Genomic DNA, 14,712 nt, shown 5'->3' on the forward strand with positions numbered 1-14,712 from the left:
TAATCAGCAAATCAGTTGTCCAAGATAAATTAAATTGAATTAATATGATTTGCTTGTTAAAACAGGAAGATATAAAGCTTTTCAAAAATATAGCATGGTGATTAAGAGTATGGGCTTTAGAATCAGGGAGACTTGTATTTAAGCACCATCCCTGCTGTTTCTGAATGTATTACCATAAGCTACTTGGTCTTTCTAAATTTTATCCCCTCATATATTATTCCCTCATATATATCCCCTCATATATTATTATTATTAAATTACTTTAACGCCTGTCTTATAGAGTTTTTGTAGGATAAATAAAATTACTTTTTTAAAAAAAATTATTTATTTATTTTTGGCTGCGTTGGGTCTTCGTTGCTGTGCACAGGCTTTCTCTAGTTGCGTCGAGCGGGGGCTGCTCTTCGTTGTGGTGTGCAGGCTTCCTCATTGCGGTGGCTTCTCTTGTTGCGGAGCATGGGCTCTAGGTACACGGGCTCAGTAGCTGTGGCTCGTGGGCTCTAGAGCACAGGCTCAGTAGTTGTGGCGCATGGGCTTAGTTGCTCCGCGGCATGTGGAACCTTCCCGGACCAGGGCTCGAACCCGTGTCCCCTTCATTGGCAGGTGGATTCTTAACCACTGCGCCACCAGGGAAGCCCCAAGATAACTTTTTTTTCTACCTAGTGTGTGCTCAATAAATGTTAGCTTTTATTTCCCAAACATTCCAGGTAACTGAGATTTTTGTTACATATGCTATTGACTTAAACAGTTTCACCATTGCATTTTTTAAAATTTTAATGAAATGTCTTAGAGGTTGATGACTACATTCAAAATGCTCTTTAATTTATCTAAATGCAAAAGTAGAATTATTAGGTTAAAAGTAGGATAAAAATAAATTCCCCAGAAGGAGGCTCACTTTGAAAATAAGTTCTTATTTACCAATGGAAGTATTTTAGCCTTCAGTTTAAAACATATAGTGTTTCCATCACCCTTTGATTCTCTACTGTTTCAAGAATAGGGCTAGAGGACAAAGTATAATAAATAAACATAAAATCAGTTACATTAAGAGGAGATCTTAGGGGCTTCCCTGGTGGCACAGTGGTTGAGAGTCCGCCTGCCGATGCAGGGGACACGGGTTCGTGCCCCGGTCCGGGAAGATCCCACATGCCGCAGAGCGGCTGGGCCCGTGAGCCATGGCCACTGAGCCTACGTGTCCGGAGCCTGTGCTCCGCAACGGGAGAGGCCACAACAGTGAGAGGCCCACGTACCGCAAAAGAAAAAAAAAAAAAGAGGAGATCTTATCTGTGTCTTTGCTGAGTGTAGACATGACTTACGTGCTAAAATCCTCAGGACTTGACAGCCAAAGAACAAGTGTATAGAATAGATTTTCTTCCCAACTCAGCCAGTGTGTCTTTGTTGGTAATATACGCCCAGTGTTGAGAAACTTACATTTGGGGAGATCAGAATAATATATTTCAAACAATTATAGAACAATTAGATGCTAAACTGGTGGTAGCTAGTGACTAAAAATAGCAGAATTCTTAGAAGGAGTTGGTAGTAGTCGGAAAGCTTCATGGAAGAGATAAAGCCATTAAGTCATAAAGAATGAATAAATTTTTTTCCTATTAAAAACCTCTTGTTACCTATTCACTTAGAAAATCAGAAAATAGAGCAAGTGAAAAAAGAAAACTCAGACTCTCATTCTTACCCACCCAGAGTTCTGTTAATCTCATGGTATATGCTTTTAATCCTTTTCTATTGCGTGATTTTTTTTTTAACGTAACCGGAATCATAAAGTAGCCTGTTCTTTTCAATTATCAATGTATCCTAACAATCTTTCTATGTTGAGTTGGTCTATTCCTCTAAATAGTAGCTGTACAAATGACTAAAGAAAAGGAAATAAGAGCACAGAAACAAGTGTCTTCAGTGAAATGTCTCTCTTAAGTCTATTGCCCATTATGCAAATGAATTTTTTTTTAGTCTTGAGTTTTGAGAGCTCTTTATATAGTCTAGAGACTAGTCCTTTGTCAGATATGTATTTTGCAGATAGTTTCTTTAAGTGTGTAGCTTGTCTTTTCATTGTTTTAGCAGGATCTTTCACAAGGCAAAAGATTTTAATTTTGGTAGAGTCCAACATTTCCTTTTATAAATTATGCTTTTGGTGTCAAGTTTATAATTCTTTGCCTAGCCCTAGATCCCAAAATTTTTTTATTTTTTTCTTAAAAGTTTTATAATTTTATGTTTTACATCTAAGTCCATGATCTATTTTGAGTTGATTTTTGTGTAACGTGTGAGACTTAGGTCAAGGTTCATTTTTTGCCTATACATATTCAATTGCTCCAGCACCATTTGTTGAAAAGGGTTTGTTATAGCACAGGGAACTACATTCAATATCCTGTGATAAACTATATGGAAAAAATATGAAAAAGAGTGTGTGTGTGTGTGTGTGTGTATATATATATATATATATATATATAACTGAGTCACTGTACTGTACAGCAGAAATTAATACAACATTGTAAATATACTTCAATAAAATAAATTTTTTACACCTTGCTCAAAGATTATTTGGGCATATTTGTGTGGGTCTGTTTATGGGCTCTCTATTACATTGCATTGATACATGTATCTGTCTCTCACCCAATACTCCACACAGTCTTGGTTACTATAGTTATATACTGTGTTATGTATATAGGAAGCTTGAAATTGGGTAGACTAATTCATCCCATTTTATTCTTCCTTTTCAAAGTTATTTTAGCTATTCTAGTTCCTTTTTTTTCATGTAAATTTTGGAATCAGCTTTTCTACATCTACAAAGAATCTTGCTGATACTTTGATAGGAATTATGTTAAACCTATGTATCAGTTTGGGGGAAATTGAGATCTTTGTTACACTGAGTCTTCCAATCCATGAACATGTTATCTCCTTTAGATCTTTGATTTCTTTCATCAGCATTGTGTAGTTTTCAGCATACAGGTCTTGCATATATTTTGTTAGATTTTAAACCTAAGTATTTCACTTTTCTAAGTGACTGTATCAGTGGTATTGTATTTTTTATTTCAGTATCCACATATTTATTGCTAGTATATAGAAATACAAGTGACTTTAAAAATTCTTTTAAATTGTGGTTTAAATATGTATAATGTAAAATTTACCATTTTAGCCATTTTTAAGTATGCAATTCTTAAAGTGCAATTGAGTACATTCCCATTGTTGTGGAACTATCACCACATCCACAGAACGTTTTTAATTTTGCAAAACTGAAACTCTGTGCCCGTTAAACAATAACTCCCTGATAAGGAAAACTCTATTTTTCTTTCTGCTTGCTACTTACAAAACACTTCTGTACTCCAAATGTGTAGGATTTTTTTTTCCACATCAAGCAATTCTTTGACACCAGTTGTGTGTCCTACAGTCTAACTCAACTGGCCTCAGATCCACAGGTTAAGAGTTCAGTTGCACAGGGTGCCTCCACATCACATGCCAATTGCAAGTCCAGCTTGTCACCTGTGCTTCTGACCAACTGGTATAAATCAGGTTACCAAAACTCCCCCCTTGGGTTTGATAATTTTCTAGAGCAGCTCACAGAACTCAGGGAAACAGTTTTCTTACTAGATTACCAGTTTATTACAAAGGATGCAATTCAGCAACAGCTAGATGGAAGAGAAGCCCAGGGCAAGGTACGTGGGAAGGGACGCAGAGCTTCCATGCCTTCTCCAGACACACCACCCTCCTAGCACCTCCGCATGTTCACCATACCCTATCCTTTTGGGGTTTTATGGAGGCTTCATTACGTGGGTATGATGGATTAAATCACTGGCCATTGGTGATTCATTGAACCTCCAACCTCTCTTTCTCCCCAGAGGTTGTGTGGTAGCACTGTAAGTTCCAACCGTCTAATCACAAGTTTGGTTCCCCTGACAACAGTCCCCATCCTGTGATTAAATAGGGGCTTTCCAAAAATCACCTCATTAAGGCTTCCCTGGTGGCACAGTGGTTGGGAGTCCGCCTGCCAATGCAGGGGACACGGGTTCGTGACCCGGTCCGGGAAGATCCCACATGCTGCGAAGCGGCTGGGCCCGTGAGCCATGGCCGCTGAGCCTGTGCGTCCGGAGCCTGTGCTCCGCAATGGGAGAGGCCACAATGGTGAGAGGCCTGCGTACTGCAAACAAAACAAAACAAACAAACAAACCAAAAATCACCTCATTAACGTAAACTCAGGTTGAGTTGAAGGGGCTTGTTATGAATAACAAAAAATACCTCTTTCACCTTTACTGCTCTGGATCTATTTCAGGATCTGGGAACAAAAACTGAATATTATAACAAAAGATGCTTCCATTGCTCTTATCAGTTAGGAAATCATAAGGGTTTTAGGAGTTATATGCCAGGAATAGGACTAAAACTAAGTATGTATTTCTCATTATAAATCATATAAATCACATTCCCTGTTCCTTCCCCCTGCCCACAGCCCGTGGCAACCACTATTCTACTTTCTGTCTCTGTGAGTTTGATTCCTCTAAGTACCTCATATGAGTGGAATCATACAGTATTTGTTCTTTTGTGACTGGCTTTTTCTACTTAGCATAATGTCTTCAGGGTTCATCCATTTGATAGCATGTGTCAGAATTTCATTCCTTTTTAAGGCTAATATTCCATTGCATGTATATACCATATTTTGTTTATCCAGTCATCCATCAAAGGACACTTTGGTTGCTTCCACCTTTTGGCTATTGTAAATAATGCTTCTATGTCATGGGTATATAAATGTCTCTTCAAGACCCTGCTTTCAAATCTTTTGGAGATATATATATATATATATATATATATATATATTCATATACAGAAGTATTCGTGTATAATTCTGTTTTTAATTTTTTGAGGAATCACCAAACGTTTCCACAATGGCTGCATCATTTTACATTTCTACTAACAGTGCACAATGTTCCAATTTCTCCACATCTTTGCCAACACTTGTTATTTTCTTTTTTTAAAAAATAAATTTATTTGTTTGTTTGTTTGTTTGTTTATGGCTGCATTGGGTCTTCGTTGCCGTGTGCGGGCTTTCTCTAGTTGCAGTGAGCAGGGGTTACTCCTTGTTGTGGTGTGCGGGCTTCTCATTGCGGTGGCTTCTCTTGTGGAGCATGGGCTCTAGGCGCGCAGGCTTCAGTAGTTGTGGCACGCGGGCTCAGCAGTTGTGGCTCGTGGGCTCTAGAGTGCAGGCTCAGTTGCCCCATGGCATGTGGGATCTTCCCAGACCAGGGATCGAATCCGTGTCCCCTGCATTGGCAGGCAGACGCTTAACCCACCAGGGAAGTCCCTGCCAACACTTGTTCTTTTCTGTGTGTGGTTTTTTTAGCTAGTTAGTTTGTTTTAGTTTTGTAATAGTTTTGTAATAGCCATCCAAATGGTGTGAACTACTATCTCACTGAGGTGTTGATTTGCATTTCCCAACTTGTTATGTATATTTAGTATCCTGCCATCTTGCTGAAGTCATTTATTAATTCTAGGAGAAGTTTTGTAGATTCCTTGGAATTCTCTGGGTAAACATCATGCCATCTGAAATAGAACAGTTTTATTTCTTCCTTTTGGATTTGTATATGTATATGTCCTTTTCTTGCTCTGTTACACTGACTACAACTTCTAGCACTATGTTGAATAAGTGTGATGAAAGTGGACATCCTGATCTTAGTGGGGAAAGCATTCAGTGTTTCATCATTAAATATAATGTTAGCTGTAGAATTTTTGTGTGTGCTTCTTACCAAGTTGAAGAAATTCCTGTTTATCCCTAATGGATGTTGAGTTCTGTCACATGCTTTTTGGCATCTGTTGTATGATCATGTAGTTTTCCTTCTTTGCCTGTTAATATATGGATTATATTGATTTATTTATTGTTTGAATTTTGAACTAGCCTTGCATCCTTGGAATAAACCTCACTTGGTCATGGTATATAATTCTCTTTGTATCTTACTGAATTCTATTTGGTAATATTTTGTTAAGGATTTTTGCATTTATCTTTAGGAGGGATATTGGTCTATAATTTTTTGTTTTGTTTTTTTTAATTCTCTTTGATTTTGGTATCACAGTAATAGTAGCTTCATAAAATGAATTGAAAAATGTTCATTCTGTCTTCTGGAAGAGATTGTGTAGAATTGGTAGTTCTTGTTTAAATGTTTGATAAAATTTTCCGATGAAACCATCTGGGCTTGGATATCTTTTTTGGAAGTTTTTAAATTATGAATTCAGTTTCCCTAGAAGTTGAAGGGCTGTTTATATGATCTTTTTCATAATAGTTGAGTTGTGGTAGTTTGTGTTTTTCAAATAGTGATCCATTTTGTCGAAGTTGTCAAATTTATGTCAAATTTATTTTGAGCACCAAAAAGGAATCTACATTCTTTTTAACCTCTCTACTGCTTTCTTTTACCTCCTGGTAGTTGTTAGTATTTTCCCTTAGAAATGTCAAAATTTGAAATTCCATAGCTCCCCTTGGCCGACCTGTTATAGTATTGTTTCTCCTTTCTGCCTATCTGAAATTTGTTTTGCTTTGTCTGCAAACATTCCCTCAGCACTGTGTTCTATGGGAGAAAATAAGGTGAGAACTGTTGATATAAAGTGCCTTATATTTGTGTTTCCCTGGGCTTGCAGTTTAAGTTTCTAATAGTCAGGAACAGTGTCTTCTTTCTATCCCCCGCAGCTGCTCGTACAGAACAGATTAGTATCTGTGAATGAATAACAACTTCATAAATACTTAGAAGAAAAGATAACCTCCTCTTTTAAATGTTATACAACACATCCCCTGAATCTTTAATGTTCCTACTGGATACTAAATATGTAAATTGTGAGATAGGCACTCATTTGGTCACCTAGTGTAAGACTTTGAACATCCTAAATATTGGTTAAGTCTAGACATTAGTACTGACTTTAGACAGCACCAGTGACAAAGAAATCATCATGTTATGGGCAAAAAAATGTTATGGATTTTGGAGCTGGGGTAACAATCCTAGTACAAGACCAAGTAAATGATTATTTACACCAATATAAGGTTCCATAAATTTTCTTGGCTTATAAAATTCACGACTGTCTCAGCAGTTTTTTCACAGCACCTCTAGGGCAAAAAGAATACCCATCCACTTGAAATTTGTTTAAAACAACTCTTTATGTCCCAGCAACACCTTTTGGACACTGTACAGTTTCTCAGACCTTGGAGTCATAGTGGACATTCCACTGTCATTCCTCTTCCACATTGATTTTTCCCAGTATATGTTTTATCACAGCAACTGCCAAAAATCCAGCTTCACAAAAAATATGGGATTATTGAAAGGAATGCAGCAGTCTTAACATAGAAACTGTGAACTACCTCAAGCTGGTAGTTCACCCAATGTTCAAACAGGTGTTTTTGTATTTCCCTCAAAAATCTGAAAAATCCTGCAGTGCCCTGTGAGTTCACCGTTGTGCCTTGGAGTGCTTTAGTGTGCAGCTTGCGGCCCTAATGACTGTCATCACAGAGGGTGGGAGGGGAAATCTCTCCGAAGGACGGAGGTGTCTTTTGGAGGGATGTGGGAATAGTGAAAAGGGATGTTTTGAGAGCATCAGTGGGGACTGAGTACGTGTTAAAGATTGACCCATAATCTTAGCTAAATAAACCATCTGTCTATAACCTTATCTCTTCTAAAGCTTGGAGATAAATGCCATACATGTCTAATATTCACTAGGGACTACAATTTATCTCAGTATTAATTTTTACTGTTGTCAGTTCATATGCATAATATTTTTATTCTTCTTTAATGCCGTTGTCATACTTTTTATGTAAAAATAAAAATTCAGTATGAAACTCTGATGTTGATGTAGAAGGATGACTTGTAGTCTTTGATTCTGTCCTTATTACTTGGTACTATTACATTACCTTTTTAAAAAATGTCACTTGAGTTCAGTCTTTGTTTCTGACTCATAGAAACAAAGTATAATTTTTGAGTCAATCAAAAGCTCTTGTTTTTTCTCTCTATTTGTGTAGAACAAATCACCTGCTGCAGTTACAGAACCAGAGACAAATAAATTTGATAGTACTGGATACGATAAGGACTTAGTAGAAGCTTTGGAAAGAGATATAATTTCTCAGAATCCCAATGTTCGATGGTAAGTTATATCACAACAAAATAATTGGATGTTGCTTTTTGGAACAGAAAATGGAACAAATGTGGGCATGTACTGAAGATCAGTCCTTGAGGACAGAACCTGAGGACATACAATGTGAGCATGACACATAATGAAAAACTTGACTTTGGTTCAGGCTGTACCAGTTTTTGTCTGAGATTTTTTAATTTAATGAAATAAATAAATAATAAAATTTTTATTAAATTAAAAATTCTACATACAGAATGGGAACAAGATCGCAGAAATTACATCTTTTTGGGACATTCTCCAGTGGTAAAATGGCAGTCATTCTTATGCATGTATATTGCTTGTTATCTTTAGGTTTATACAATATATGTTGCTTTTATATCAGAGCAGTGGTTCTCAACTTTATTACTGTTATATCTAAGGGATAAATTAGGAGTTTGGGATTAACATATACACACTGCTATATATAAAATAGATAACCAACAAGGACCTACTATATAGCATAGAGAACTATACTTAATATTTTATAATAACCTAGAAGGAAAAGAATCCCTTTGGAATAACCTAAGGGAAAAGCCTCTGAAAAAAAAATAGATATAGTTGTATGTCTAGCTGAATCACCCTGCTGTACACCTGAAACTAATACAACATTGTAAATCAACTATATGTCAATTAAAAAATAAATATTATATCAAATCAAAGAACTGTAATTTATCACAGTGAGTTATAAATCTCCCTTTCCCACAAAGTTAGGTACATTCTGTTATATGTTTTTGGTTAAAACTTTAATTATTTTTAGGTATAGTTTTGAGGGATATTTTAAAATATATTATCATGTCATATATCATAATATATTATCATGCCATGTGTACCGGTTGTTGTAGTAGTAGTAGTAGTGTTCTAGTGGTTGGAGATGACTTCACGGCAATCTCTATGATACTCTTTAATCTTGGTGTCTGGGCTTTCCTGGTGGTGCAGTGGTTGAGGGTCCGCCTGCCAATGCGGGGGACACGGGTTCATGCTGCGGAGCGGCTGGGCCCGTGAGCCATGGCCACTGAGCCTGCGCATCCGGAGCCTGTGCTCCGCAGCGGGAGAGGCCACAGCAGTGAGGGGCCCGCGTACTGCAAAAAAAAAAAAAAAAAAAAATCTTGGTGTCTATCTCTTGATAGGGTTGGGGGCAAAACAGCAGTTTTGCAACCTCTGTCTACTTTATGCCCTTTTTATTCTTTATGGGTTTTTTTAATGGGCTTATTATTTCTAAATCATGGAATTTATGGAATGAGCATTTTAAGAGCAGAAGTTTAAAATGAGATGGCATAATAATACTTAAATTGTAGGCCTATAGACCTGTGTTCTCATTCACCATGCTGAAAATCATTACTCCCAAGAAGTGAAGATTCAGGGACTTCCCTGGTGGTCCAGTGGGTAAGACTGCGCTCCCAATGCAGGGGACTCGAGTTCGATCCCTGGTCAGGGAACCGGATCCCACACGCTGCAACTGAAGATTCCCCACATGGCAACGAAGATCCCACGTGCTGCAACTAAGACCTGATGTGGCCAAATAAATAAATAAATAAATATTTTTAAAAATTAAAAAAGAATCGAAGATTCAGATTGTGCTCTTTCTATATCCTGGTTGGTGTGGCAGGCCTCATCACAGTGTGTTAGTTCACTAGTGCATAGGAAGAAGCTTAGCATTCTGTCAGCAACGTAAAATCATGTGCTTTCAGCGATTCTCAAGAATGACTACATAGAGTTAAATATGTGATCTAAGGTTGTTGATAAAATATCTCCTCTTTCAGGGATGATATTGCTGATTTAGTAGAAGCGAAAAAGTTGCTTAAGGAAGCTGTGGTGTTACCAATGTGGATGCCAGAATTCTTTAAAGGCATTAGGAGACCATGGAAAGTAAGTGTATTACTGTAACGGCATTGTCAAAGCAACTGGCAAGTGCATTGCTATAGAAAGCCAGTATTTATCTGTGTTGGGGGGAGTGGGAGGAGAAAGTAGAGGAGGTGAAGAAAATTTTAAGCTATGTTGTGTTATTCAGAACTTTGTTTAGACCAAGAGCTACTGCAAGGTTTCCAGAATAAGAAATAGGTACAGGACTTCCCTGGTGGCACAGCGGTTAAGACTCCGCCTGCCAATGCAGGGGACACGGGTTCGAGCCCTGGTCCAGGAAGATCCCACATGCTGCAGAGCAACTAAGCCCATGTGCCACAACTGCTGACCCCACGTACCACAACTACGGAAGCCTGCGCACCTACAGCCCGTGCTCTGCAACAAGAGAAGCCACCACAATGAGAAGCACGCGCACCGCAACGAAGAGTAGCCCCTGCTCACCGCAACTAGAGAAAGCCCACGCGCAGCAACGAAGACCCAACACAGCATAAATAAATGAATGAATAAATAAATAAATAAATAAATAAATTTACGAAAAAAAAGAATAGGTACAATGTGATATTTGGAAAGTTGGACACATAGCAGATTTATAATAAGCTTACATTTGCATATATGAACAGGTCACCTAATGCAAAAATACTCCATTTTACGTGTTGTGTTGCAGAACTTACATCTGTATTTCTTGGAATTGTTCTTAAGAAATTAATAAGATATATCTGTATCTAATGAGTACTTTTTAAAAGTCATGTGCTGATATGGAAAGAGACTGTCCAAAACACTCTTGGATTTGGGAAATGTGCTAATGGCTAACTCTGTACTTAGTTTTTTAAATTCTTGAAAGGTTAAGTGATAAGCAAGATACAAAATTATAGACATACAGCTATGTAAAAAAAAAAAACTAATTTGAGCAAAAAGAGTAGCAGGAAATATATCCAGATACTAATGGTACCTGTGTTAGGGTATGATACTATATCAGTACTATAATATTGATTATATTTTTTCTCATCTCTTAGTTCCAATTTTTTAATAATGTGTAGTTACCCTACTTTTGTAATGGAAAAAGTAAATTTGTGATAAAGTATCCTTCTGTTTATCTTTGTCTTTTACTTGTCTTAATATTATGTGTAAGTTGGTTGAAAATTGATCCTTAGTAATGGAATTCTTGTGAATTAGAACAATGGCACATAAATCCTTTGCTGATGCTATTATATTCCATTCCCAACAGGGAGTGCTGATGGTTGGCCCACCTGGCACAGGAAAGACCCTCCTTGCTAAAGCAGTAGCTACTGAATGCAAGACAACGTTCTTCAATGTCTCTTCATCAACTCTGACTTCCAAATACAGAGGAGAGTCTGAGAAGCTTGTTCGTCTTCTGTTCGAAATGGTGAGTGCTTGAGCTAACTCTAATGATTCTTTACCTCTAGAAGGGGAGAAAGTGAGTTGTAACTACAGCATGTAGAATCACTAGGCAGGATGCTTTTGTGCCCAGAGTGTGATTCCTGTGCTCTTGAAGGTAGAAAATTTTTATTCAATACTAACATGAATAACTTGCATTTCTCTTTGACTCCTTTTCTCTGGAGGAAAGGCTGTCTCTGTTAGCTTTTGGACATGCTCATGTTACGGGATCTGCATTACTGATCTGCTATAGGAATGTGAAATTATTACGGTTTTTAAATCAGGCTTAGTTATAGTAAATGCAGTATTAGAACAAAAATGAGAAAAGGTGAAAATCATAAGTAGATATGGAACTGAGATTACCTCCAATCTATTAACTATATCAAATTCCCTGAGTTTAATGACCCAGTCTTTGGATTAAGTTCTTCGCTTTGAGTTTCTTTTTCCTTCTTCCACTGCCACTCATCTGAGTATCAGTAGAAGAAATGTAATTCAACAAGTTCTGGTTGAGTGTTTAGGTTGAATTCAACAGCTTTTTAGACTTCAGACTTCAAGTTTCACTTACTATTTCCGTCTTACCTCATTTAAGAAATTGTGTAGTTATATGCATGAGGACAGAGTTATGTTTATTATATAGATAGTGAAAAAGATTTACATTCCTGGTCATGGTGGACAAAACCTTAGATGACCATGCTAATATTATACCAGATCTTCCTTCCTAGGCTGAGAGTAAACAAACAAAACCCCTCACAATTTCGTGTTACCTGTTTTCTGTAAAGGCTTCTTCCTGTTTCAATTCCCATTTTCTTTCTCCTTCAACTTCGATAATTCATAAGGCAGGATGTAAATTCTGATAGTTTCTTATGGATTATTAATAGTCCATCCCACAATAGGAATCTAATGGAGAACCTCTTAGATCATTTTGAAAAATGAGCTTGCTATTTGCTTCAGGGGAAAAATTATATTGTCAGTATTCCAGAATAACTAGGCCTTTTTAAAACGTAAGCTAGGGGACTTCCCTGGTGGTCCAGTGGGTAAGACTCCACGCTCCCAGTGCTGGAGGCCTGGTTGGGGAACTAGATCCCGCATGCGTGCCGCAACTAAGAAGTCTGCATGCCGCAACTGAGACCCGGAGCGGCCAAAATAAATAATAAATAAATATTTAAAAATTTTTATTTAAAAAAGTAAGCTAAATAGGGTGAATGGGGACTTCCCTGATGGTCCAGTGGTTAAGATTCCACGCTCCCACTGCAGGGGGCACAGGTTCAAACCCTGGCTGGGGAACTAAGATATCCCACATGCCAAAAAAGAAAAAAAAAAGTAAATAGGGTGAATGGCTAAGTGTGGCATCTTTAGAGTCCGGTGGCCTGGGTTTAGATCCCCCTTCTGTCACTTTCCTAGATGGCTAACTGTGGGAAAATTCCTCTCCTGTCCCTCAGTTGCTTTATCTATAAGAGGAGGACAATAATTTAGGACCTACCTCTGTAATGTTTAGAGGGTGAAATCAGCCAATACATGTAAACTGCTTAATACAGAGCCTGACTCATAAGGACTCATAAATATTAACTGTTACTTTTTAAGAGTTATTTGATTTTTTTTTAATGTAGGGTTTTATATTCAGGAAAAAGGACTATTTTCTTCTATGAGGCTAAAAAGCCTCTTACAAAGTGGTAATTTGCAATATTTTTGTATACTGCGGTTTATAAAGACATCAAACAACTTATTTTTTACTGGCTTCCCTGGTATTGCCTAGGAAAATCTTAACCATCTTTAAATAAATCCTTGCTTAGCTGGAGCGTGCTACTTTGAGTTGCCCACTTGAGCAGTGGCTCAGTCACAAACCAGTGCCTGCAGATTGGAGCTTCTGCCTTTCTGAATTTTGGTTATGGCTCATTTGAAACCACCTTGATTTTCTTCTGTTCATCATATGGACTCTCTCGAGTAAAATTGTACTGCGTCTCATATTTTGGTTTTGACTGCTCTACAGATGACTGCCTCTCTCTTGAGTGCCCCTCCCCCCGAATCTCTCAAAGTGAGCATTCCTCAGGGCCTGTATTTTGAATAAGGCCACTTAAATATTATAAAAGTCTGTCCAGGGTTTTTCACATGACATGGTAACAAACACATATAAAAACTTAATTGTATAGTTTTTGTTGTATTGTCAGGAACTTTCATTTTCAAGTGTCAGAAATCTAATCAAATGAACAACAATCTCAGTTGTTCCAGCAAAATTCCAGAGATTAATGTTTGGTCTCTTTTGAGTCACATGCTTATGCCTGGACCCTCCTGGGACTCCAGCAGAGTTGGCCTCTCTTGAAGTAATGGAATAAGAATGAGAAAGAGATGATTTACAAATGAAAAAGAGAGCTTCTCTTATCAGAAGGAGCCATGCTGTGCAGGCAGAAACAATTGGTTTCCTCTCCAAGTCTCTCTACATTACTTTCTCAGGTCATCCAAAGCCAATTTTAAATGTGCCACATAGCCTCTGCTTTAAGTCAGAACTTTCAACACACCCTCAGTATTTGGGAAGACTCAATCTAGTAATTTTTGCTTGAAATTTAATTTTTGTTGTTGGTTCTGTTGGTAGATGGTTGCTAGCTAGAATTTCAATTATAAATTTTTTTGCATGTTTGCTTTTATCTTTCTTTCCCTCCATCCGGTTTATTTTTCTCCCTCTGTTTCTTGAAAAGAAAGTACAAAAATGTTTGTACACAGTACCTAAGATCCAAGTAAGGATACCTTATTAAAAATGTATTATTAGGGCTCTTGGTTAAGAATCTGCCTACCAATGCAGGGGACACGGGTTCGATCCCTGGTCCGGGAAGATCCCACATGCCATGGAGCTACTAAGCCCTTGGGCCGCAACTACTGAGTCTGCGCTCTAGAGCCCACAAGCCACAACTACTGAGCCTGCATGCCACAACTAATGAAGTCTGTGCGCCTAGAGCCCATGCTCTGCAACAAGAGAAGCCACCACAATAAGCCCGCGCACTGCAACGAAGACCCAACACAGCCTAAAATAAATAAATTTTTAAGTGTATTATTATTATTATTATCTTACTATCCCTTTGGAGTCAATAGATGACTTAGAATTCAAGTTTTTAACTAGAAAAGAAAGTGAGATTTAACTATTAGGATTTTCCAAGTGAACAGACTAAAACTAAATCTATACTTTGGAAGCACTGTGCTTTCAACACAGTTAATCGCCTCTTAGAGGATACTGAATTATAACCTCATGGTCCAAAGAATTTATGAACCCAGTACAATTGCGTGTTCAAATCTGTAATGTTCACTTGCCATTGTGGACTTCCATTTTTAGAAGAA

General features: G+C 37.6%; 1 protein-coding gene across 5 annotated transcripts in view; it reads left to right on the forward strand.

The window, feature by feature from the left end:
- Positions 1–14,712, forward strand: part of KATNA1 (katanin catalytic subunit A1) — a 35,133-nt gene that overhangs the window by 16,285 nt on the left and 4,136 nt on the right. For all 5 annotated transcript variants that reach the window (XM_060114719.1, XM_060114718.1, XM_060114717.1 and 2 more), the window contains 3 exons: positions 7,985–8,106; positions 9,894–9,999; positions 11,219–11,377. In XM_060114719.1, the coding sequence (XP_059970702.1) occupies positions 7,985–8,106; positions 9,894–9,999; positions 11,219–11,377 (387 nt within the window). The remainder of the gene's footprint in view (positions 1–7,984; positions 8,107–9,893; positions 10,000–11,218; positions 11,378–14,712) is intronic.

Source organism: Mesoplodon densirostris, chromosome 12 (assembly GCF_025265405.1).
Source record: "Mesoplodon densirostris isolate mMesDen1 chromosome 12, mMesDen1 primary haplotype, whole genome shotgun sequence".
In the NCBI taxonomy this organism is placed as follows: Eukaryota; Metazoa; Chordata; class Mammalia; order Artiodactyla; family Ziphiidae; genus Mesoplodon; species Mesoplodon densirostris.